The 24,167-nt window shown below is 41.8% G+C and overlaps 1 protein-coding gene across 6 annotated transcripts in view; it reads right to left on the bottom strand.

Annotated features, from left to right (window-relative positions):
* The window catches only part of RERE (arginine-glutamic acid dipeptide repeats), a 534,579-nt gene that overhangs the window by 107,839 nt on the left and 402,573 nt on the right, over positions 1 to 24,167 (bottom strand). For 5 of the 6 annotated variants that reach the window (XM_068240704.1, XM_068240709.1, XM_068240707.1 and 2 more), the window contains one exon: positions 23,389 to 23,493. In XM_068240704.1, coding sequence (XP_068096805.1) covers positions 23,389 to 23,493 — 105 coding nt within the window. Of the gene's footprint in view, positions 1 to 4,430; positions 4,633 to 23,388; positions 23,494 to 24,167 lie in introns of those variants that run through there. The other variant, XM_068240710.1, reaches the window with a different exon arrangement.

Raw genomic sequence — 24,167 nt, 5'->3', positions numbered from 1 at the left:
CTGTGAGGACATTGTGGATGAAAGGAGGTAAAATCATGCTCATTCTTCCTCACAGCAAGCTCATTCTACCACGATAAGAGGAGAAAAAGTTTAGGGCATATTTCCACAGAGCTGCAGAGGTTTACATTTTGGCCGTGGCTCCTGTTCTGCTCCCTAGCCGGCCGCAGCCTGAATCACTAAGCTTTGCCATGCATGGCTATAGGGAATTCACATGCATGCTGCAGAAATCTTAACCTCTTGAGGACCACAGTGCTAACCCCTAAAGACCAGGCTATTTTTTGTGCAATTGGCCACTGCAGCTTTAAAGAGACTAACAAAATTTTCAGCCTTATTTCTTCTATCCTATAAGTTCCTATACCTGTTCGAATGTGCTCTGGCTTGCTGCAGCTTTTCCTAGTTGCACATTGGCTGTGTTATCTGTTATATAATCTAATCTTTCCTCTGTGGGCTCTGGCACTCAGGCTGGAATGTGCAGCCCTGCTTGTGATAAGATAGAAGCTATACACACCCTCTCCAGGCCCCCTCCAAGCTCTGTATGACACACACTGAGCTACTCTCAGCCTATCACATGCTGTTAGCAGCCATGTCTTTTGTTTGTAAACACTGCCTAAAACTGGCAATTACAAGCCATGATTGCAGCAGCGAGTGGCAGAAACAGCACAGAGGGGCCCAGGAGAACATAATGAATAGAATGGTATGCTTTTTATTGTAAGAATTTTAGAGTACAGATTCTCTTTAAGGCCAAGCTGCAGGGCCGCACAACAGAGCACACTAGTGATTCCCCTCCCCCCACCACCTTTTCCCCCCACCAACAGAGCTCTCTGTTGGGGGCGTCTGATCGCCCCCCAGGGTTTGTTTTTTGGTAAATATTTATACATTTTTTTAATTAAATTTACTTATTTATTTTTTTACTTTTTTTTTTTACAATACTCTCCCCCCCTCCCCCCGCCAGCCAATCCCTGTGATCAGCTGTCATAGGGGAAGCGCTGTGCATCTGTATATAGTAATAACTGGCCCTAAGGGGTACTGAGCGAGTAAAAAGAAAAAACACAGGGACAGTAGGAACCCAATCTGGTGCCATATCATTGTGTGTTAGATGTCACAAACAAAACACAGATGAAGTAATACTCACAAGTGTGGGTTGCTATATAAGAGAACTACTTTAAATCGCATGTGAAGAAGTACCGTCCTCACTTGGCCTTGGGAGTTTAAATTCTGGTCGCAGCTCTTAAATAAGAATTTTAAGAGCAAGACCTAAAGCTCGAACCCCCCCATAGGTGTAATACTGTAGGGTAGAGGACAACACGAGAGGCGCCCAAAAAATATAAAATCATTTACTGGTTGAAAACATAAGGATGGGCTTACCTTCAAAAATCCATTTAATGATAGTCAGACTTGCAGCTCAATAAACGACAACGCATTTCATGGCCTAAAGCCGCTTCCTCAGGTCAATAAAAAGTGCTATATCCATAGCAATATAGAGCTCTGAGCCAGCAAATGATTTTATATGTTTTGGGCACCTGTCGTGTTGTTCTCTACCAGACAGCTAAAGGGAGTTCCTTCTGCTCTGCTTAGTAAAAAGTTACAGGAGTAGGAAAGATGAGAGAATATAAAATGAAAAGTTGTACATCAGTTTTTTGAACAGAAAATGCAGAATTCAATGAAAATTACAAGTCATGGCTTTCTGAACTTCAGGCTGTCACAGTGAAAGTAGTTCTGTTTCATTTCACCTGACAAAGATGCTGTTCATCAAAAATGGTAGTGTAGCTATCAGCACACAGAGCCTGTAGGGAAAGGTCCCTCCGGGTCACCCAAGCTTGTGACCACGGCTCGTGGAAGAGACCTCAATATAATATTTATTTTTGTCTTGAGGGTGCAAATTGTGGTCTGTTAAATAAAAAAGGTAACCTCAATTGGAACGATTTTTTTGTTTCAGTTTCATTTCTGTGACGCTAGTTAAATTGTAAAGATGATAAAGTCTTGTCTATGAAAATTAGTTCTTAAGAATTCTTACTTTCAGTTCCTAACACTGTAACATAAAATACCAGTTGGATTTTAAATACACACACACACACACACACACACACACACACACACACACACACACACACACACACACACACGTGTGCATATACTATACTTATTAACTCAACAACTATTAACCAGTCCAGTTTTAAATTTGTTCTCATTTCACAAAATCCACAACAAGCTGGTAGAACCATATTCATTCTGCCTCTGCCCAATGGATGCCATCTTCTTATCTAGAGTACAGTAGTCACAGAAAAGTACTTATCAGGTTCCAGTGTTTGTACAAGAGAGAGAAATTACTTATTTTGAGAAAGGAGAGCATTACTTTAAAAGAAGTGGCTGCATTTTCTGATCAACTGACATTTTTGCATTGAGTTTTTAGCAAAGTAAATTCAGACATCTTCTATTTAGTAGACTAACCAGCAAGCTCATGGTGACCCAGAACTCATTGGAGTGTGTAAGGGACTACAATGGTCCTAAAAGCCCCCTTACTAAGATGTTAAGTAAAACAAAAGTTTGCTTTCTTAAAACAGAAAGAATTTGCGATAATTCAGGTTGGAGTGAGCTTGAGATGTCTCCCAGTGCAACACTGCTGAATATATGCAAATTAACCATTGTACCCTTAGTATGCAGTCTTATTAGAAAAGTTTTTGTTCTACTTCAAAGGATACCCGAAGTGACATGTGACATGATGAGATAGACATGTGTATGTACAGTGCCTAGCACACAAATAACTAGGCTGTGTTCCTTTTTTTCTTTCTCTGTCTGAAATAGTTAAATATCAGGTATGTAAGTGGCTGACTCAGTCCTGACTCAGACAAGTGCCTACAGTGTGACCCTCACTGATAAGAAATTCCAACTATAAAAACACTTTCCTAGCAGAAAATGGCTTCTGAGAGCAAGAAAGAGATAAAAAGGGGAATTACTTAACAGTGAGGGTCACACTGTAGTCACTTCCTGTCTGAGTCAGCCACTTACACACCTGATATTTAACTCTTTCAGGCAGAAAAAGAAAAAAAGTAACACAGCATAGTTATTTGTGTGCTAGGCACTGTACATACACATGTCTATCTCATGTCACTTCGGGTATCCTTTCAAGTTGTAACATTTAAAAAAAAAAAAAATTGAAGCGTTTATACTCTAGTCTTAATTATTTTATAAATTGCACACCTGATCTGCATTCATGCCTCACATGGATGATCAGCATAACATCCAGGAGACTTGCATATATCTTATAATCAGTTACAAGCTGCCGATGACAGGTGTATATTGTAAAATGGAAGCAAAGTCAAGTAATGAAGGACGATAATACTAAAGCTGTCACCAAGTGACACCGAGGAATCTATTACAATGTCAAAAACATTTCTAAAAAAATTAATACCTGGGCAACTATGTCTATCAGGACCATAAATTATTTCCAACCGACTAAAATCAACATACCAAAATATTATATATATATATATTTGTTTTTTCTTGTATGTTAGATTTTACAATTGAAAATAATGAAGAATGTTATAAAAAAAAAAAATCAGCATACAAGCAATCAATACTTAGATATATAAATATACCAGTATATTACGTTTATGTTCAATTTAGGACCAGTTGTATTTCAGTAGACAGGCCACTGATTTAATGACGTGTTTTATAATTATAATTTCAATAATGCCAAGATCATTTAAAAAAGGTAGAAATAAGTACTAACTTTTTTTTATGAATTTAGACAAAACAATGTATGCAAAAAAAGTAAATTATAGACAACAATGGACTCAGTAATAGGGGCAGTGAGCCGTAGATAAGCAGTGGGACATGGCAGATTCAGGGAATTATTGCTTGCCTTCTGACTTCCAGCACATTATCACAGTAATTCACATCATTAGCCCCGGGGACGCAGACTTCTCAATCAACACAAAGTCCCACCCCCAGCTGTAAGGAGCCAATCATTGGCCACCTCCAACCCTCCTGAAAACATTATCTAAACAGTCACTGCAGGCCCCAAAACATTCAACCAAAGAGCCACATCGCTGGCTGTACGGCTTCCAGCATCTCCGGGCAGCTCCGAGGCTCTGACACAGGCTAGCGTGCGACGTTTAACCCTTAACAGACTACAGAAAGGATGCATTACAAGTCAGGGGCTCTCTCATTAGAAATGGTTAACATAGCATTGCTGGAAGAGACGGAAGCCAAGGAAGAAAAAACATAATCAAGAGCAGAACAGTGCAGAACGTACCTGACAGCATGCTGTGTCGCTCCCAGGTAAGCATGCAGAACGGCTGCAGCAAGCAAGGTTTACGGGCTTTGCAGTGACATGCAATATTAATATCACAAGGGCCGAAAAACATGGTAAACATTTCACAAGCTGGCAGGAGCAGCAGAGCTAGAGGCCAGAGGTGTCAAGTTCCTACCTGCAAGGGCTGAACAGGTCATCCATCACTAGCACAGGCGCAGCTGGCTCTGCCTGAATCCCTCACAGCCTGCAGTCCCTGCTCTAAACTCTACCCCCTTTTCCTCACTCTAAACTACTCAAAATGGTGGCACATGCAGTCACAGACCTCAGAGAGCTTTCACTGAGCTTGTGCTATGACCTCAGCCTCCACGCACAGCGCTGCAAACTTCCCCCCTCAGACTAAAAGGCACTGAGCATGTGCTGTGACCCCCTCCTGCTTGTTTGTCGTCCACTCCCCCCCCTCTTCTGCACCCCTCCTTTCTCCTCTTAGCCACAGACCTTCCTACAACGCAATCAATCTCAACCCCGCTGTTTCCGTAAATAAAGCAGAGTACACAGCCTCTGCTAGCACCTCTCCCTGGCATACTAAGCTTGTAAGCGAAGAAAGAGCATGGGGCCCCAGCGAGGGAGTCTGCAAGTAACGGTGCCTGGGGCTCCCACTGCTGCAGCCTGGTAAGAGAGTGACAGAGCTGCACTGGCAGATCAACACAGCTACAAGCAAGCAGCACAGCTAAACTACCTGCATACATTACAGGAAAGGTGCTGGAAGCAAGCCATTCAGATACATTCAGCTGACAATAAGCTAGGAACAGACCATTGTTCAGAAAACCAACAATATCTTGGAGAAAAGTCAGGCAGCTCGGATTTTTTTCAGTCACTTAATTACATAATCATCAAAAGACAAACCGTCATTAGTTTGTTCTACCTACACACGAACAGCACGGTACAAACTTGCTACAAGAGGTATGTTTATATTAATAAACGTATTCTAATGCATCTGCAGCATACAAATAGAAATAATTTTGAGTTGAAGAAAATATTATAATTTTATGCAAATGCATGGAGCTCATACATGGAACAACCACAATGATCAGCCACTGCATCTGAATGGTCACATTGCATGCTGCATAAATTATTTACATTCTGGTGACCATATTACTGATAAGCAACTAGAAAGAGAAAATGAAATATTAAACGATAAATAGTGAAATTATCACTTATAAAGTGCTCAGACACTGAACATTCTTAAGCTGGGCACTAACGGTCCAATTTCTAGCGAAAAATCGTTCGAGCGATCAGAAATTCTGATCGGATTGGTTGTAAATCTCCATTGGTGGACACAATCGATTATGAACGACTGAAAAAAATGTCGCCCGAATGAATTTTCGTCGAACGAAAAATTGGATTTTCTTGGTGGTCGTGATAGATAGGAAGCAATGATTGGTTAGTTGATGGTGTAGTGAACGATTTTTCGTCCGATCAAAATGTCTGATCGCTCGAATGATTTTCGCTAGAAATTGGACCGTTAGTGGCCAGCTTTAGCTACAGATAACTAAAAGCAAAGATTTATCATATATAGAATCAAAAATTGCCCTCTTAAGGTGGCCACACACAATAGAATAAAATGATCAGTTTTTATGGCAACTCGATAAAAACGATAAAAAAAAGATCGGTTGTCCCAAGAAATCTAAAGATTTTTTTTTTTTTTTTAAGATACAAGTGGATTGGGAGTTATGGATTTTTTTTTTAAATAATTGGGATAAAATTGAACACACGTTAGGTACATTGGTCAGATTTCTTTTTAATGTTACAATCAATCAGGAAAACTGATGGTAATTCTTGAATTAGAAAGAAATTTAAAAATTGTATGGTGTGTGGCTACCTTAAATCCTTTTTACCTGTCATTTGTGAACGTTTTTGCCCACTGACTGGCTAGCAACCACTGACAGTAAAGAGGCATGTACTGTCTAATAGAATGGGGAGCGGGAGTAGAAGCAGTGAAGGAGAATAAAGCAATTGGTTGAAAAAAAAATGATCAGCTAATTTTACTTGTTGCAGGCAAGGTGATTTTCTTTTGCAAGCAGTAAAGCCTAGTACACACATCCAATTTTGATTGGTTAATGATTGGCACAATTTACCACCTCCAGATAGTATGAGAGCCAACAGATTTTGAATACAACGAACATACTGTGGCCATACATAAGAACGATCATGGGCAGATTCGAAAAAGACAAATTTGTCTCTAATCGAATCTGCCCATACACTACAGGCCAATTCCCGTCCGATTTCAGCATGAAATCATCAGGGAACTGGCTGAGCCGCCGCTGTCCGCCCCGCCGGCGCCCTCAAAATGTATAAATGTATGTAGTGTAGGGTATTTATACATTACCTGTCCTGTAGCAGCTTCCAAACGGTGTCTGTCCATCTCGCCGGGTAAGCCGCATACATGCTAGCGGTGCATAGCGCCTGACGTCAGACGCTATGCGCCGCCGGCGTGCATGCGGAACCCAGCGAGATGGACGGAGACTGCGCGGAGGCTGACTGAAAAGGTAATGTATAAATGCAATACACTACATACATTTATACATTGCGGCAGACTTGCCGCTCGTTCGCAACTCGGCCACCGAACCGCCGCACACCCGACCAACCAACTTCTGCCCAAAATTTTCCAGCATGCGCGATCGACCGTGCGGCCAATTTCTGTCCCGAAATTGTTTGCTTTGTCGGTCGGCATGCCCTTGGCAGCATCAATTTACATCCAATTCGATTATAATAATCGAATTGGATAGTTGATTGGTTGGTCGGCCCCCTCTTTATACTACCTGGCAGTGGTGAAATTGGTCAGTCATTAGCCAATAAAAATTTGATGAGTGTTCTAGGATTAAGACAATTTCAAGGTAAAATCTGGATGGTCATTGTAGGTATTTGAGCATTTCAAACTAAAAAGGACCATTTTACACAGTGTCAATATTTAAAAACATACAGCAATGAACAGCCCAAAAGCAGCCATACAAATAAAACTGCAATATAACTAACGGCCTGGTGACTGGATTGTTATCTCATGCCACCCAACCCTGGGGCTTCCTCCAGCCCCCTCCAGGCTACTAGGTCCCTCACTGTCTTCCCACACTACCTGGATCTTCGCTAAGCAGCTTGGTAATTCTGCCAGCTGGGGCTTACTGCGCATGCGCAGCCACGCACACCCCATCCAATAACTCGCACAAAAATACCATAATAAACTTACCTGGGACTTCCTGCAGCCCCCCCCCCCGTAGTCCATAAGGTCCCTAGGCATCCTCTGGGCTCCCACCGTTCTTCCACTGGCGGGTTCCATTAGCCGCATGACTTGGCTGGGAGTCATCCACAACTAAACATGCATGGCCCCTCCGTGTGCCCGTCACAGTGAGCGTTCCGCACACGCATGGCTCATTCTTTTGAGAACCACACGTGGAGCACTTACGGCAATGAGCGCGCGACTCCCAGCCAAGTCGCACGGCTAACGTTGCGGCCAACAGAAGAACGGAGGGAGGCCAGAGGGCGCCAACGGACCTCACGGACTACAAGGGAGCTGGAGGAAGATCCAGGTAAGTTCATTATGGCATTTGTGTGTCCAACTCGGGGTCCCTTTAAAGTATCCACCTGTTCAAACAAAACTCTAGTCTCCTCCTTAGAGTGCCTTTATGTATAATACTCCCTTATAGTGGTTCCTGTGCTGTGTGTCCTTTGTACTGGCCTGGGTTTACCATAAGGCATATACCTACAGGCGCCTGATGATGAAAAGGCTGCTCACTCCCCTCCCCTAGTACCTCCCTCCCTCCTTTCCTATGCAGAGTCCTGATGATGGTGAGATGTTACCTCTGGCTACCTAATGCTAAGGGACACCTGTAGCTACCTGAATAAGGGAGAAGTGACAGCAGGGCCAGCGAGCAAAATTGTGGTGCTGTTCGGTGGGGGTTTGCATGTTCATTGATGGCGACGTCTAGGGTGCCAGGCCATCTGTGCCTATAGGCTCCTCTGATGTGAAGCCGGGCCTGACTGGACCCTATGCGGTGTAACTCTTATGATGGCCACTGCACCAAGAGCCTCCTGTGTTGTATCACCACATAGTGGCCCCTGTGCCCTCCTATAGTAGCACTCTTCATCAGATTCCCTGGTAGTCTAGAGGTCCCCCAGTAATGCACAGGCATCTGCAGTGTTTCCTGTTATTAATCTTAATTGGCCAGCCCCTTTTACAAGACACGGCACCTGCACTGCAATCGCACAACCACTATTTCACTAACCACCTTTGCCACCTAAAAAACATTTACAACAATGAAAAAATTGCAGGCCAGGTTTGCCAGATTTCTTAAGGTGACTGTATCCAGATCCCATGAAGTAAAGCAAACTTATAAAAACATTATAAAATGTTGCCTTCCTATGATTGCTCCATGTCTGGCTTCAATGTATATTTTGTACGCTATAAAATTGCCGTTTTTGATATTGAGCAAGATTGACTGAGTTAAATTGTGTCCAACGTTCTGCCTAAGCCATTAGTCAACTATCACCATCTTTCACTATGTGATACTATGAATGATAGGTGATAAACAGGACTTCATGTACGGGATGTATTGTTCTGGTTGCTCATAGCAACCAGTGATTTCTTGTTTCATTTGCAAATCAGCACTCTAAACGGAAAGCCATAAGTAGGTCAAACATTTAAGGGTAAACAGTCATTCTCACTAAAGAAGCCATATTGCAAGGCACAGACTTCCTGCACTTACATTTCCCAATACGTATGTCAATGAGATTCAAGTAGCCCAGTGTTCATGCAGAATTATGCCCATTCTGCATGCAAATGTATGCAACTTGAGAAGAAACCAATCAAATCTCCCATCAGCAGGACACTATGGAACCATGTTCAAGCTGCATATATTTGCATAATCTTACATCTCACTGACCATCTGTATTTATTCCTTATGAGAAAATAAAAAACACGAATTAGAAAAACTACAGACCACAAATTTAGAAAAAAAAAATAATAATAATAGCATGCAAGTCCTTATCACTCATTAGGCCTGCACATGCTTTCAACGTATTACCGGTAAGCACATTTCTACTTTAAGTTTCTAATTGTTTTCAGCACCTGGAAACGTTTGTAAATAAGGACTTTTAGTTATGTAAAGTATGACAGACGCCAAATAGAAAATTAAGTTTATACGTAATTTTTCCAGCACTTGGAATAATATTACTGAATAATTGACAAAATGTTGATATCATTTCCCAGGCATCCACTAGCACTGTACTGAGTGATCTCTGTATGAAACCAGGAGCTGCTATGGTCACATACAGCCCTTACCACATTAACATTTTCATGGACAATTTCCTGATTTCTGTCATTCTTTCCTGCTTTATCAAAACGCAAAATGACAAACCATGGCAATAACACTTAGAGTTTACAATAAAAACATTAATACTTGCCATAAACATTTTTTCTTCTATGCTTATAAGCTCTCTCCCCACCTGTCTTGCTGTGACACTACTATAGCGGTGGTAGTGGTGGCCATTTCAGGACAGAAGTGCTGACAAACTTAACATTAAAGTGCTCCCAGCATGCCCCTCTCCCCACATCACCATGTCTCCGTTATCATGTAAATGGCAGAGAAACAAGTAGTTTGCGGACAGGCATGCAAGCCACGCACTATTTGACAGTGGGCCAACCTGCCAAACTATTGATTACTTGGATTAGAAGAGGATCGCAGAGTGGTACTAATTTCATTATCTTGCACCACTCCATTTGAATCAGACTGTAGCAAGAGGGATATGGAGGCTGCCATATTTATTTCCTTTTAATTAACACCAGTTGCATAGTTACGCTGCTGATCCTCTGCCTCTAATATTTTTAGCCACAGACCCTGAACAAGCATGCAGCAGATCAGGAGTCTCTGGCATTATTGTCAGATCTGACATGATTAGCTGCATGCTTGTTTCTGGTGTTATTCAGACACTACTGCAACCAAACAGATCAGCAGAACTGCCAGGCAACTGGCATTGTTTGAAAGGAAATAAATTTGGTAGTCTCCATATTCTTCTTACCATAGTTGTCCTTTAAGCATCTGATCAAAAAGCTACCTGGACTGCTGCCACCTTGAGGTTTGCACTGCTTGTTAATAACCAGCATATTCAATTCAATCTCAATACAACTGACCAACAGAGGCCCTAGGTTTTAATTAAATTCTGTTTGAGTCAATAGGACAGCAGTTAAGAATTCTGCGTAATGAACGGGTCCCTGAAAGGACCACTATCGTGAAAATCTCAAAATTTAAAGTACATGTTAACACATACAAATGAATACATTTCTTCCAGAGTAAAATGAGCCATAAATTACTTTTCTCCTATGTTGCGGTCATTTACAGTAGATAGCGGAAATCTGACAGAACCAACAGGTTTTGGACTAGCCCATCTCCTCATGGGGGATTCTAAGGGTTTTCTTTATTTTCAAAAGCACTTATTGAATGGCAGTTGCACCGTCCAACTTCCAAAGAAGTGTGCAGCGAACAGGGAGGCTGCCCAGCATCTTTGTATAAACCCTTTTCTGGAAGTGTCTTTATAAAGAATAAAGGCCATGCCGAGGATCCCCCATGAAGAGATATACTAGTTCAAAACCTGACGGTTCTATCAGATTTCTACTACCTACTGTAAGTACTGGCAACATATGAGGAAAGTAATTTATAGCTCATTTTACTCTGGAAGAAACTTGCTTCTTATTGGTATGAGTTTACATGTATTTTAAATTTTACAATTTTTTTTGCGATAGTGGTCCTTTTAAGCTCCGATGCACAATCATTTTCCAATCTTTTTTTTTTTGGGATAGGATGGATTTGTGAGCACTAGGTCCTCTGGGTTAAGCAAAATAATCTGTTAAAGTGAATCATTCAAAATGTTCATTAATTTGTAAATTGAGTAAAAAAACAGGTGAAAACCTCTTGGACCTGCCAGTGTCCACGCTGATAAAGATTTTTACTTTGCTTCCCACCCAAGGACACCAGTACCTATTTAAAAAATGCCTAAGATAAGATTAGAGGTTTCGAAAATCGATCTCATCATTATGAGCAGTTTGGGCAAGTTAACACAATACAACTTCCTGTCAGATTACTAGTCGATCGTACGGGAAATTTAAGTTTCCACATCCAAAAAGCCGAAAATGTACATCTTTGTTTACTAATCAACCATTGCAGTGCGCATCAGGGCTGTGGAGGAGGAGCAATTTTTAGGTAGAAAAATGCACCGACTCCGACGCCTAATGAATTTAAACTGTAATTAAAATAGAAAATATGATAAAATGTTCTATTTCTCAGATAATAGTCATCATAAATAATAGATACAGTAATAGCTGTGCTTAGTCCACAAAAATGAAATGAAACCAATCAAAACCGTTACTTGTGCTGCTTCAATAAAGCAGTCCCCGTATTTTTAAGTCAGATATACATATCTGATTGTGACTGTATATATGTGTGCACAGGAATCTCTTATATATACTAAATAACATCTATGCTGTAAGAATAAAGCCTGATGTGTAGCTGCGTCTCTGATAGAGATGGTCAATGAGATGGAAATAATTCTGTGCTGATGCTGGTTTATGCAAATGTATGCACTCTCTTTGCTCATGAAATCAAATTTCATATATTGTTAAAATTTGGTTTGAAGACTATGAATTAAAGAGTACCTGAGATGGATGAAAAATTTTATACATACCTGGGGCTTCCTCCAGCCCCCTTCAGGCTAATCAGTCCCTCGCTGTCCTCCTCCGCCACCTGGATCTTCTGCTATGAGTCCCGGTAATTCAGCCAGTCAGCGCAGTCCGCCCCTGTGTGCCGCTCCCACAGCCAGGAACATTCTGCACCTGTGCAATAGTGCTGCGCAGGTGTAGTACGCTCCAGGCGGCGGAGTGTGTGTATGCAAACTAAGCAAGACTGGCTCAAGTACCTGGACCCATAGCAGAAGATCCAGGTGGCGGAGGAGGACAGTGAGGGACTGGATTAGCCTGAAGGGGGTTGGAGGAAGCCCCAGGTACTTAAACCTTAATGTCATCTGTCTCAGGTTTACTTTGTTACATAGTAGTACTATACATATGCCCTCCCCACAGAGCAGCAGGGAATCCACTGAGAAGGTTGTGCACATTGTACACAGAGGTGTTGTCTCCCATTAACCTGGTTCAGATTGTGCATGAAGAATGTGTAATAGAGGAAGAATCCCCTCATTCTCCTGCAGAGTACCTGCACATCACTCTTACATGTACCTACAATTACACTGCCTAGTGCCTGATAGATGTTCTTTGTTCCTGTCTATCGTCTACAAGTACTCTTACCAAGGACTAGTTTTAGTCTATGACTAAAAGTATTAGAGGCAGAAGATCTGCTGGATATCCAGGTAACTGGTATTGTTTAAAAGGGAATAAATATGGCAGCCTCCTTATCCCTCTAACTTCAGTTGTCTTTTAAAATTAGAGTTAAGAGATGCATTTCATGTTACATACTTTTAATCAACAAAATTGTAATATGCAAATTAGAGGAGTCGAGGAGTCCGAGTTGGTGGAATCCTAACTTGAGGGGAGTATTTTTGTACCGACTCCACAGCCCTGGTGCGCATCCAAGAAATCAATTATAAAAAGAAAAAAAACACAAAAACAACTTTCCTAATGGTAGTTCTTTCCTGACCAAGATCCCAATTGCTGTTGATGCAAAGATGAGGTTGGCTCCCACATCCTATGGAACTGTAAAATTACTGGTGCCTTTTTGGCAGACAGTAGAAGGACTGGTAAGGGCTCTTTCACATTAGGGCAGATTTTCTGCGTTTCAACGCAAAGGATAAAGTTTGCGTTACCCAAGGTGAAATGAAAGTCCATAGACTTTCATTTTAGCTTTCACATATAACGCAGCCTTTTTGTGCGTTGCGTTACACTGCACCCAGGCGCAGTTTTTCGGCCAACGCTAGCTTTATGCGTTACAATGTTAGTCAATGTAAAACGCACACTATGCGCGTTTTTAATCCGTTAACGCAGGCAATCAGTCCCAGAATGCAACAGAGGAACAATGTAGAAAGTTGAAAACTAAAAGAAAAAAAAATTACCTGCGTTTTCCTATGTCCTGTAACGCATTGAAAACGGATTAAAAACGCACACTCACTGCAGTGCACTGCAGTGCAAAACGCATTAAAACGCATACAACAAAACGTATGCTTTGAGCGTTCTCCAACGCAAGCTCTGATGTGAAAGAGCCCTTAAAAAACATGACTGGTCACTTTCAATATACTTCCTGTCACACATGAATAGGACTATAGGTGAGGTGTCTGGTATAGCTGCGGGAATCTTAGCAGCACTCCGACAGAAGGGCTATGGGAAAATGTCATCCAAAGCCCAGCACTGGAACCGATTTCTGTCTCCAGTGCTGGGTTCTGGCTACAGTTTTCCTGTAGCCTGACTCTGCCTGTCGGCACTGCACAGGAGATTTGCAGACCAAGTTACAGCAATAAAAATTAGGGAGCAGCGTTAGAGGACAGGAGAACTGTCACCTGCCAGGTAATAGCTTTATTTTCAGGTGCCACCACTGACACAAGGGATATTAGAGGGCACTAACTTGGGGAAAAGAGGAAAAAATTTAAAGGGGATCTCTGACGTGTTTTAAGCTGGAAATGCTGCCTTATGGGAAGGACGACGGCCACTTTATGAATTTTGTGGCAACAGGTGCCACAATTATGTGTATTTTGGGGAAATCGCTGCCTAAGTGTGTATTTTGTGAGAAATTGTGCATTACGTGTATTTTTTTGGGGGGCAAATGCTGACAAATTACATGTATTTTGGCAGAAACCGCTCCCTAATTTTAAAGAGACTCTGTAACAAAAATTGCATCCTGTTTTTTATCATCCTACAAGTTCCAAAAGCTATTCTAATGTGTTCTGGCTTACTGCAGCACGTTCTACTATCACCATCTCTGTAATAAATCAACTCATCTCTCTCTTGTCAGACTTGTCAGCCTGTGTCTGGAAGGCTGCCAAGTTCTTCAGTGTTGTGGTTCTGTGATGCATCTCCCCCCTCCAGGCCCCTCTCTGCACACTGCCTGTGTATTATTTAGATTAGGGCAGCTTCTCTCTTATCTTTTACAAGCTGGATAAATCCTCCTCTGAGCTGGCTGGGCTTTCACATACTGAGGAATTACATACAGGCAGAGCTGTCTGCACTCTGCAGGAAGAAACAGCCTGACACTTCAGTGGAAGATAGCTGCAGGGGGAAAGAAACACACAAATGATCTCTTGAGATTCAAAAGGAAGGGTGTATACAGCCTGCTTGTGTATGAATGTATTTTCTATGTGTGGACATACTGTACATCAACCTACTTCCTGTTTTGGTGGCCGTTTTGTTTGTTTATAAACAAACTTTTTAAAACGGTTTTTAACCACTTTTAATGCGGCGAGGAGCGGCGAAATTGTGACAGAGGGGAATAGGAGATGTCCCCTAACGCACTGGTATGTTTACTTTCGTGCGATTTTAACAATACAGATTCTCTTTAAGCATTTTTGGGGTGAAATGCTGCCAATTAGTCAGGTCCATAAATATTGGCACATCAACACAATTCTAACATTTTTGGCTCTATACGCAACCACAATTGATTTGAAATGAAACAAACTTTGCTTTAACTGCAGACTGTCAGCTTTAATTTGAGGGTATTGACATCCAAATCAGGTGAACACTGTAGGAATTACAACAGTTTGCATATGTGCCTCCCACTTGTTAAGGGAGCAAAAGTAATGGAACAATAATAATAATAATCCTAAATCAAACTTTCACTTTTCAAATACTTGGTTGCAAATCAATTACAGCCTGAAGTCTGGAACGCATAGACATCACCATATGCTGGATTTCATTCCTGGTGATCCTCTGCCAGGCCTCTATTGCAACTTCAGTTCCTGCTTTTGTTCTTGGGGCATTTTCCCTTCAGTTTAGTCTTCAGCTAGTGAAATGCATGCTCAATCGGATTGCATAACATTCAAATTCTCCTTCAAAAACTCTTTGCTTTTGCAGTATGCTTTGGGTCATTGTCCATCTGCACTGTGAAGCGCCTTCTAATTAATTCTGAAGCATATGGCTCATTATGAGCAGATAATATTACCTGTAACACTTCTGAATTTATCCTGCTGCTTTTGTCAGCAGTCACATCAATAAATACAAGAGAGCCAGTTCCAGTAACAGCCATACATTCCCACACCATGACAATACCACCACCATGCTTCACTGATGAGGTGATATGCTTAGGATCATGAGCAGTTCCTATCCTTCTCCATACTTTTCCTATCACTCTGGTACAAGTTGATCTTGGTCTCATCTGTCCATAGGATGTTCCAGAATTGTGAAGGCTTTTTTAGATGAGGTTTGGCAAACTCTAATCTAGCCTTCCTGTTTTTGAGGCTGACCAATGGATTACATGTTGTGGTATACACTCTGTATTTACTCTGGTGATGTCTTCTCTTGATTTTAGACTTTAACACACATACACTTACCTCCTGAATAGTGTTTTTGATCTGGCCAGCTGTTGTGAAGGGTCTTTTCTTCACCAGGGAAAGAATTCTTTGGTCATCCACCAGTTTTCCATGGTCTTCTGGGTCACCGGTGCGTTCCTTTTATTCAAGAATGTTCCAAACAGTAGTTTTGGCCACACCTAATGTTTTTGCCATCTCTCTGATAAGTTTGTTTTGTTTTTTCAGCCTAATGATGGCTTGCTTCACTGATAGTGACAGCTCTTTGGATCTCATCTTGAAAGTTGACAGTAAGGGCCGGTTCACACTTGCGGTTTTGCAAAAACCGCACCGGATGTCCGGACCGCACCGGAGCCGGATCGGACCTGAACCGTACGGTTCCTGTCCGGATCCGGTCCGGTTGCATACGGTTTCCGTGCGGTATGAACACGGTTGCGGTCCGGATCCGGATTCTTAAAGAGTACAACCTGTATAAAAACAAAAAAAAATGTTGGGGTCTGGGAGGTCAGCAGAAGGGGGACCTGTGGAATCAGGCCCTCTGCTGTTTAGCACTCACCTCCACCTCCGACATGCTGCCAACATCTCCGGATCCAGCTGTGCTGCTCCACTCCAAAATGCTTGCCCATGTGTCCCCAGCCAATATCGCCGCAAAAATCCGCATAGGAAGTGGGGTAGAACATCCGGATTTTTTGCCAGTGTGTTGTGCGCTCTCCGGTTCTCATTGGTTTCCATTGGCCGGATGGTGCAGTCCGGCTCCGCCCCGGATACGGCTGCCGGAGGAGCCGGACCAAAAAATAGCGCATGTTGGAACGGACACCGGAGTCCGGATCCGGTCCGGCTCCGGTCCGGACGAAACGGACACATGTGAACCCTGGCATAGACTTACATTGCTATGCCGTGCGTCCGTTTCGTCCGGCCAGCATGCGGTGCGGCTCCGGCACGGCTATTCCGGATAGCCACCGCTAATGTGAACCGGGCCTAACAGATTACAAATGCAAATAGCACACTTGAAATTAACTCTGGACCTTTTAAAAATGGCTAGCAGGAGCGGACAGTATCGGCTGCTCAGACAGTCTGTTTGTGGTCCGATTGGAGCCCAGGGCAGATACGTTTCTACCATAGGCTATATGGGGATCAAATCCCCTTATCCATAAAAATCAGAACAGAAGTGCATTCCGGTTTACAATCTGTTCCATTTCTGCTCTTTCCCTCAAGTGTGAGTAGATAATAATTATAAAATAGGATCCTTTCACTGTCAGTTTTCCTAAGCTTTAAAATGGACTAAAAGTAATGTCTGCTATAGTGAAAATGCTCAGCTTGGTCACTTCCTTGTTTTAAGGTCTATGGCGTGGGAAGGATAAAGGATGAATACGCTGAAGGCAGGTGAAGCTAGCACTATCTAACTGCTAAGGAAGAGTGGGGACAACTAAAACCTTGCATGGTTTGCAAAAATAATTTTCTGGCTTACAGCTCCACCACCCAGCAGCAATGCTCCGGCGGTGGTCCAAAGGTTTGAAAAAACATAAAATCAACAAATATTACATTCAAATATTGCCAAATAACACACCTTTGACAAAATGTTAAATGGGAGATAAAGACAAGGCATAAAGGGTTGTTGACGCATTAGCTCTGTGAGCCACAGAACAGTGCTTAAACCAATTGCTACCCAATGAATTCCAGGATATCAGCCAACTAATATATGAACTACGTCTTACCAATTTGGTGTAATACTCATAGGAGACTATAAAACACCTGAATAAGTAAACTGGAAGCAGCAATGTATTGCTTTGGAAACCTTATATTCGCTAGTGGAGAGATACTGAAAGGTTCTATTGCGGACTTTGTTCTTAAAAAAAAAAAAAATACCAGTTCCCTGGCAACTTTCTTTATCTCTCAGTATAGGACCACACCTGGAGGTGCTTATTTATAAATGCAGATTAAAGATAAAAAAAAAGCAGTTTTAAAATTTTAACCCTAATCTCACCCTGCTTCCCGAGAAATGATTGTGCTGGCAGCTGTCCATTCACTTGAATGGGCAGTGCTTAAACGACGAACGCTGCAGCCATCTAACGCCATTTAGATGTCCATGTGAACTGTTATTTGCTGCCAACTGATCAATATCCATAAGATTATCTAAACTGAGTTTGTATGTGGCCCCTGTGCGGAGAAGCTTCTGCACGAATGTCATTATGCATGTCAGACTGCATAGTCCTAGAAGAGGAATGGTGCAAATTATTTACACTCACCATAAATATGAACTAGGAAGATATAGTTTGCATTTATAGTATATAGACTTATTTCAGCCCAACTAAAGACATCATCTAAAAGCCTGTACACATGCTAGATTAAAATACAGCTGATACCTCAGCTAGCGACCACCTCTGATGATAATCCAGCAGCCAACACCCCCCCCCCCCCCCATTGGGTCCTGATCCCTGTCAAACGACATCCATCTAGTGTGTGTAAAGGCCTGAGGTAGGTAACCCTATGTTTTATACCAATGAAGGATAAACCGCATCAAGGATGACTAATGTGAGGAAATGTTATATGCCATGATCAAGCCATTCACAACGAAACAGGAGTGATGTATTTGAAAGTGAATACACAATATCAATCTCAAAATTAAAAAAAAAAAGTAACCTCCTGAGGTATGAAAGTGGACAGATGCAAAACTATTTACACATAATTGAGGAAACATGTTTGCAATTAGAACAGTATTTATTTTTACATATAAAAAAGTAGTTAACTTTCCTGTGTGCCCAAGAAGAGAATGCTTCTACTAAAAACTACAAGACAACAGTGCCCCCTGTGGTTACTTCTAGATAACAGCAGCTCAGTTACTTTTAATGATTGAAAGTGCAGCAATTTGTAAAGAAATCCATTCTAGCTTAAAAAGTCCGTTATACTTGTAATCCTAGCATGCCTATAACTAATAAGCCTTGCAGGTGTAGTGTCCTAGGGCAGAGTTCCCCAAACCTGTCCTCAAGGCCCACCAACAGTACTTGTTTTGTAGAAAACCAAAAAGATGCACAGGTGAGGTAATTAGTGTCTCAGCAGAGCTGATTACCTACCTCTGTGGATTTCCACAAAACATGCACTGTTGGTGGGCCTTGAGGACAGGGTTGGGGAACTCTGTCCTAGGGCACTTTTCTTATCCAAGCATCTTAGAGGTATATTCACTAAACTGCAGGCAGTAATGAGAATACTAAGTGCAAAGTCTTATGCATGATGAGTAAAGTCTATCAATACCTTACATGTGAAGCATTACGCTCTAATCATTAAGTGCAATACTTTACGCACGTTACTCTCATTGCCACAGTTTAGTAAATATACCCCTTAGTGGGAAAACAGCAGGCTACCAGACTAAAGCATTGAAACATTTAACCTATAGCCCCCCCCCCCCCCCCAAAAAAAACCCCACAATTTCTCATCAGATGGTCAAACAGCTAATTTTCGACAGGTCTGATCTGATTTCCGATCGTTTTTCTGATCAGAAAATTTATTGAAAAATCAGATCAGACCTGTTGGAAATAATCTATTCGTCCTGTCTATTTGATTGGAAATTGCATGGTGTGTACCAGGAAAAAAAGAGCTAGGGTCAACTTGATCAATATCAAAAAACAAAACATTGATTGGGAAAGGCTGGTGCTTCTTGTGGGAAGATAAAAAGGCAGGTGCCACACAACTAACGTTCTGTAATGCAATGATTCTAATATTGGCCACATCTACTCTCTGTTTAATTGAAATATAAACTGAATATTTACTGAAAATCTTCAAGAAGCGTAGAGGGTGGGCATTCACAGGCAGCACTGGTGCTTGATCAACGTTTGTATAGATCTTACTGCATCAAGCAGAGGGAGGCTAACAGCAGAGGAATTATTATTAAGCATGTTTAGCATCTAGTGGTGCAAGATAGCAGACCAGGTAAATAATATCAAACTATATCAGTCCTTTACCTGAACTGCCACAGATTATACAGTTTATGGCCAGCTGTGAAGACAGATTGACACAGATTTTCTGACATGTTTAAATAGTTTTAATCTGCCAGGGATCTAGTGCACTACTTAACATCAAGAGGTGCGATTTTTTTGCATCTTGAGCCAGTATCGCCAGACTAAGGTCTTATATTTTATATAAAGAATAGCAGAGCAGAACAATTTGTAAGATGGGACTTATTCTGCATAAGGCTTAAAGGGAACCAGAGAGGATGCAATATACATACCTGGGGCTTCCTCCAGCCCCATACGCACGGATCGCTCCCACGTCGCACTCCTCCGCTGCCTGCATCAGCCGCCACCGGGTCCCGTCATTGCCGCGAGTCGGCAAGTCGGCCGGCGGACGCGGCCAATTCTCCGCATCACAGGGTGCTCTCCCCATACAGATACGCATGTGGCTGTTAACTGCGCAGCCGCATGCGTACATGTATGGAGGGAGCCCCTGTGATGCGGACAATTGGCCGCGTCCGCCGGAAGTGACGGGTCCGGTACCGGCGGATCCAGGAAGCTGAGGATGGCGGCGTGGGAGCGATTCAGGCTTATGGGGCTGGAAGAAGCCCCCGGTATGTATAAAATCTGTTTCTTTTTTCACCCCCCGTTCCTCTCTGGTTCCCTTTAAAGCACACCTGACTTAAAGCGGATCCGAGATGAAACACTAACTATAACAAGTAACTTGTCTATATATCTTATCTAAAGTTTAGATAGTTTACACAGCATATCTAGCTGCAAAAGTTTAAAAAGTGTATGAATATTTATTCCTGTGATACAATGGGGGCAGCCATGTTCTTTTTGTCATATTGTCACAGGCTAAGAGCTGGAGATGGTATCAGATTTCTTGTGTAAATTCAGTCCCCTCTCCTCCTCCCTCCTCCCCTCTGCCTTTGAAATCAATGGCTAGTAACACCTCCCCCTCCTCCTGCCCAGACTGAACTCCTGTAAGCCCTTGCTATTGTCTGAAAGTGCCTTGGCACTCTGAGGGCTGTGGGCGTGGCTTTTTTAGTTTATAGGGAATTAAACTATTAAAACAAAAACAAAAAAGTATTTGGCTTGAGGAATGCCCTATAAACTATAGGAAAGGGACACAATTATGCAATGAGTAAAAGTTCATCTCGGATCCACTTTAAGGCAATGCTTCCTAGGATAAGTACAGGGGTAGGTCAATACTGTATCCACCATACCTCTGTGTGTTGTTCGTTCCTCCCCACATCCCCCCCCCCCCCCCCCGTCTCCGTAAACAATTCTTGAAAAATCTAGCTTTTGGCTAAAGTCAGATTTTCTGACCGGAAGTGGCAAGCTTTCTGTCATGTATTCTTTCATTCATTTTGCCAGTCTTGGAAAGTGTTGACACTTGCATTACGCCATTATTGACTTCTTTTGGTAAAGCGGGCTTGTCAAACATGGTGCATGCGAATAGTTTTGGTAGAATGTACTGTAGCACTGACTTTCAAGCATACACAAAACCAAATCAGATCATGAGGTACACGAAGATCATCATGTGCAGAAACAACCTGCAAATTTAAGATGACGATTTTTTTTACATTTCTAGCTGTGCGCAAGAATTATATCTTTTACTACAAAGTTTTAATTTAATTGAAAGAACTTTAATTGAAGTTATTTGAAATAGGCCAGTAATACCTTTGGTAATGTCCTAAACTACCAGCGCATTCATATTCAGAAACCCAAAGGTGCAGCATGGATATGCACAAGCTGTCAAGATGCAACTTATGACCAGTAATGGACAAATGTCAGGATCCAGAACTCTGCAAATATTGATGAGCTGGCTCCTAACTTGTAAGGATTTCTCCAACTATTGCCAATGATGCTTGCTCCTAAAAAAGTCCTACTGGCTAATTTGTCCATCCCAACTTGATGCTCTAGTCATGTGGATCAAGGTTTAGTGAAAAGCTCATCTTAAAATTACTCCGATCCTAAAATGTTTAAAACTAGGTACATTTGAAATTCATGATGCTGTTGGATGGAGCAATACTCTGCAGATTTTCATTGCTGAGCAGAGCAATCTGTCCCCTGCCCTCCCCAGGCACATCTGCAGGGGGTCACAATGTCTGGCTGCAAAAGAGCCTGAAACTTAAGCTCTCAAAATTATCTGGAAAAAATAGCAGCTCCCATTTTTCCAATCCTAACAAGTTAATTTTAAATGAAGCTATTGGCACATGTGATTAAGACACAAATAAGTGTGTGGAGAGCTCATTGAGCTTCTGCTGCAATTCGTATTGAATAGTCACAGCTATACTTTCGCATTAACATAAGTAAAGCCCTCACTGGCTTTACTGGATCACTTAGTGATCAAACAGCCAGTAATTAACTCAAGCATATCAATGCGCAGCACAGAATCAAACAGGCATGACTTGTAGATGGATAATTTATCAACAGAGCAGAATCAAATGCAAAGTATTTGTCCAGAGCAACCAATAATGCTGGGTACAAACTATGAGATTTTATGGTCTAATGTCAGATTGATTATTTCCAACATGTCCGATTTGCTTTCCGATCGATTTCCTATTAAAGTTAATGGAAATCGAGCAGAAAATGCTCGGAAATCGATCAGAAAGCAAATCGGACATGTTGGAAATAATCAATCTGACATTAAATAGACCATAACATCTCATTGTGTGTACCCAGCAAGAATCCTTGGCCATAATGCAATTCAATTTTTCTCCTAAAAATTCTCCTAGGAGACAATTTTCCATTATGTTTTATATAACTTTATAGCATTCTATTATTGAAAAAGTATTACAAAGTAGGTAAAAAAATAGTACTGTCAAAATCAGAGTTTTTTTCTTGCTTGCTGGTGGCTTAAGGGCCCTTATACACCGAACGGGTCGTGTTACAGTAGCTATATAAAAAAAAAAAAAGTCGTACCGCAACGAAAGTCCCAAAAAGTCACATGCGGTACAACCAGGGCTGTGGAGTCAGTACAAAAATCACCCAACTCCGACATTTATGAAACCACAGATTCCAACTCAGACTCCAGGTACCCAAAATGGCTCCAACTCCTTAGTCGAATACTTACCAGGGCTGTGGATTTGGTACAAAAACCATCCGACTCCCGAATCAGACTCCTCAGTTTATGAAAACTCCGACTTCAACTCCAAGTACCCAAAATTGCTCTGACTCCGACTCAAACTACACAGCCCTGGGTACAACACACAGCTCATCAATTTTGGGTGGTAATACCCTCTCTATACCCCCTTAAAAGGCTTGTTAAAAGGCGCATGCATACCGCGATTTCATGTCTCATTTTTAGGCAAACTTGCATCGCCAATTGTTAACAAAAGTACGCCCTGAAGCATGTTGACGCATAATGCACGGCAACTGTGCGTTGGATCGCAATGCACTGTTTTGTCGCATTGCAACACAGTAGGCGTAGGGCTGCAAACATAGAAAAAGTTGCATCACTATTGCAAAAAAAAAAAAAAGTCGCACTGCATTAGTGCATCAGTTTCAATGCGATTTAACGCTACATATTCGGTGTAAGGGCCCTTAAAGGCATTTAATTGATAGAGTGTGAAAATATAAGGGCCTTGTCTTAAAATCTGAAATCCGGTTGCTCTGGTTTGTTGTACAGCAGTTTTGATAATTCAGTCCCACTGAAGAGAGAAGTGCAGAGTAGCCTACCTGGTCTCTGGATTGTATCCCAGGATGTAGAAGAAGGAGTCTATCCTGGCTTTAAACTCCCGAGCAGCAAATATATCTGAGAAATGGGAAATGTTGCACTTGCCCCTGCGAAACAACACATTAAAACGTTAGACACACAGAATGAGTCACACATGTATCACACATGACATTGCTACCTACTACCTATTGAATTAGTCTTCACACACCAAATATGGATGTATAAAAGGTACCGAAAAGGAATACACACCAAAATATTGTAATGAAACATACTGAGGCAAAAGAAAGTGTACTTTAACTCAAAGCATCAAATCAAAACCAAACCAGCAGGTTTGCATTAAAATATCAAGCAGCTGCAACCTGATTGCTACAAAATATTAATTTATGTTATCTCCAGTATCTGCTCAATTTAAAACTATCTGTTCTTTAACAAAATGTTAGCAAATGCCTTGTAGCAAGTATTTGTATTGTCAACTAAAGCCATTTTTTTCAGTGTTTAAGAAAAAACACCAACTCCAGGTACCCAAAATTGCTTTCTTAACACTCCTAATGCCCTCATATTAAAGTATCTCATTTCTACTCTTATTACAATTTAGCTACTAGGCCTGACTCATATTGGCAGACCACCTCTTGGAATAGATCCCTTGGTATCACTGCCTCCCAGGAAGAATGGGATAAAGCTTCCCACGAGATTAGGAAAATTTCTCACTGCTCTAACCATTGGGATAACCATCTTAAAGGCCCATACACACGTCAGATTTTTGCGAACGACCCGTCGTTTG

Source organism: Hyperolius riggenbachi, chromosome 6, assembly GCF_040937935.1.
Source record: "Hyperolius riggenbachi isolate aHypRig1 chromosome 6, aHypRig1.pri, whole genome shotgun sequence".
NCBI lineage: Eukaryota > Metazoa > Chordata > Amphibia > Anura > Hyperoliidae > Hyperolius > Hyperolius riggenbachi.
The sequence above is the reverse complement of the archived record's forward strand: the minus strand, read 5'-3'. Positions and strand labels throughout refer to the sequence as shown.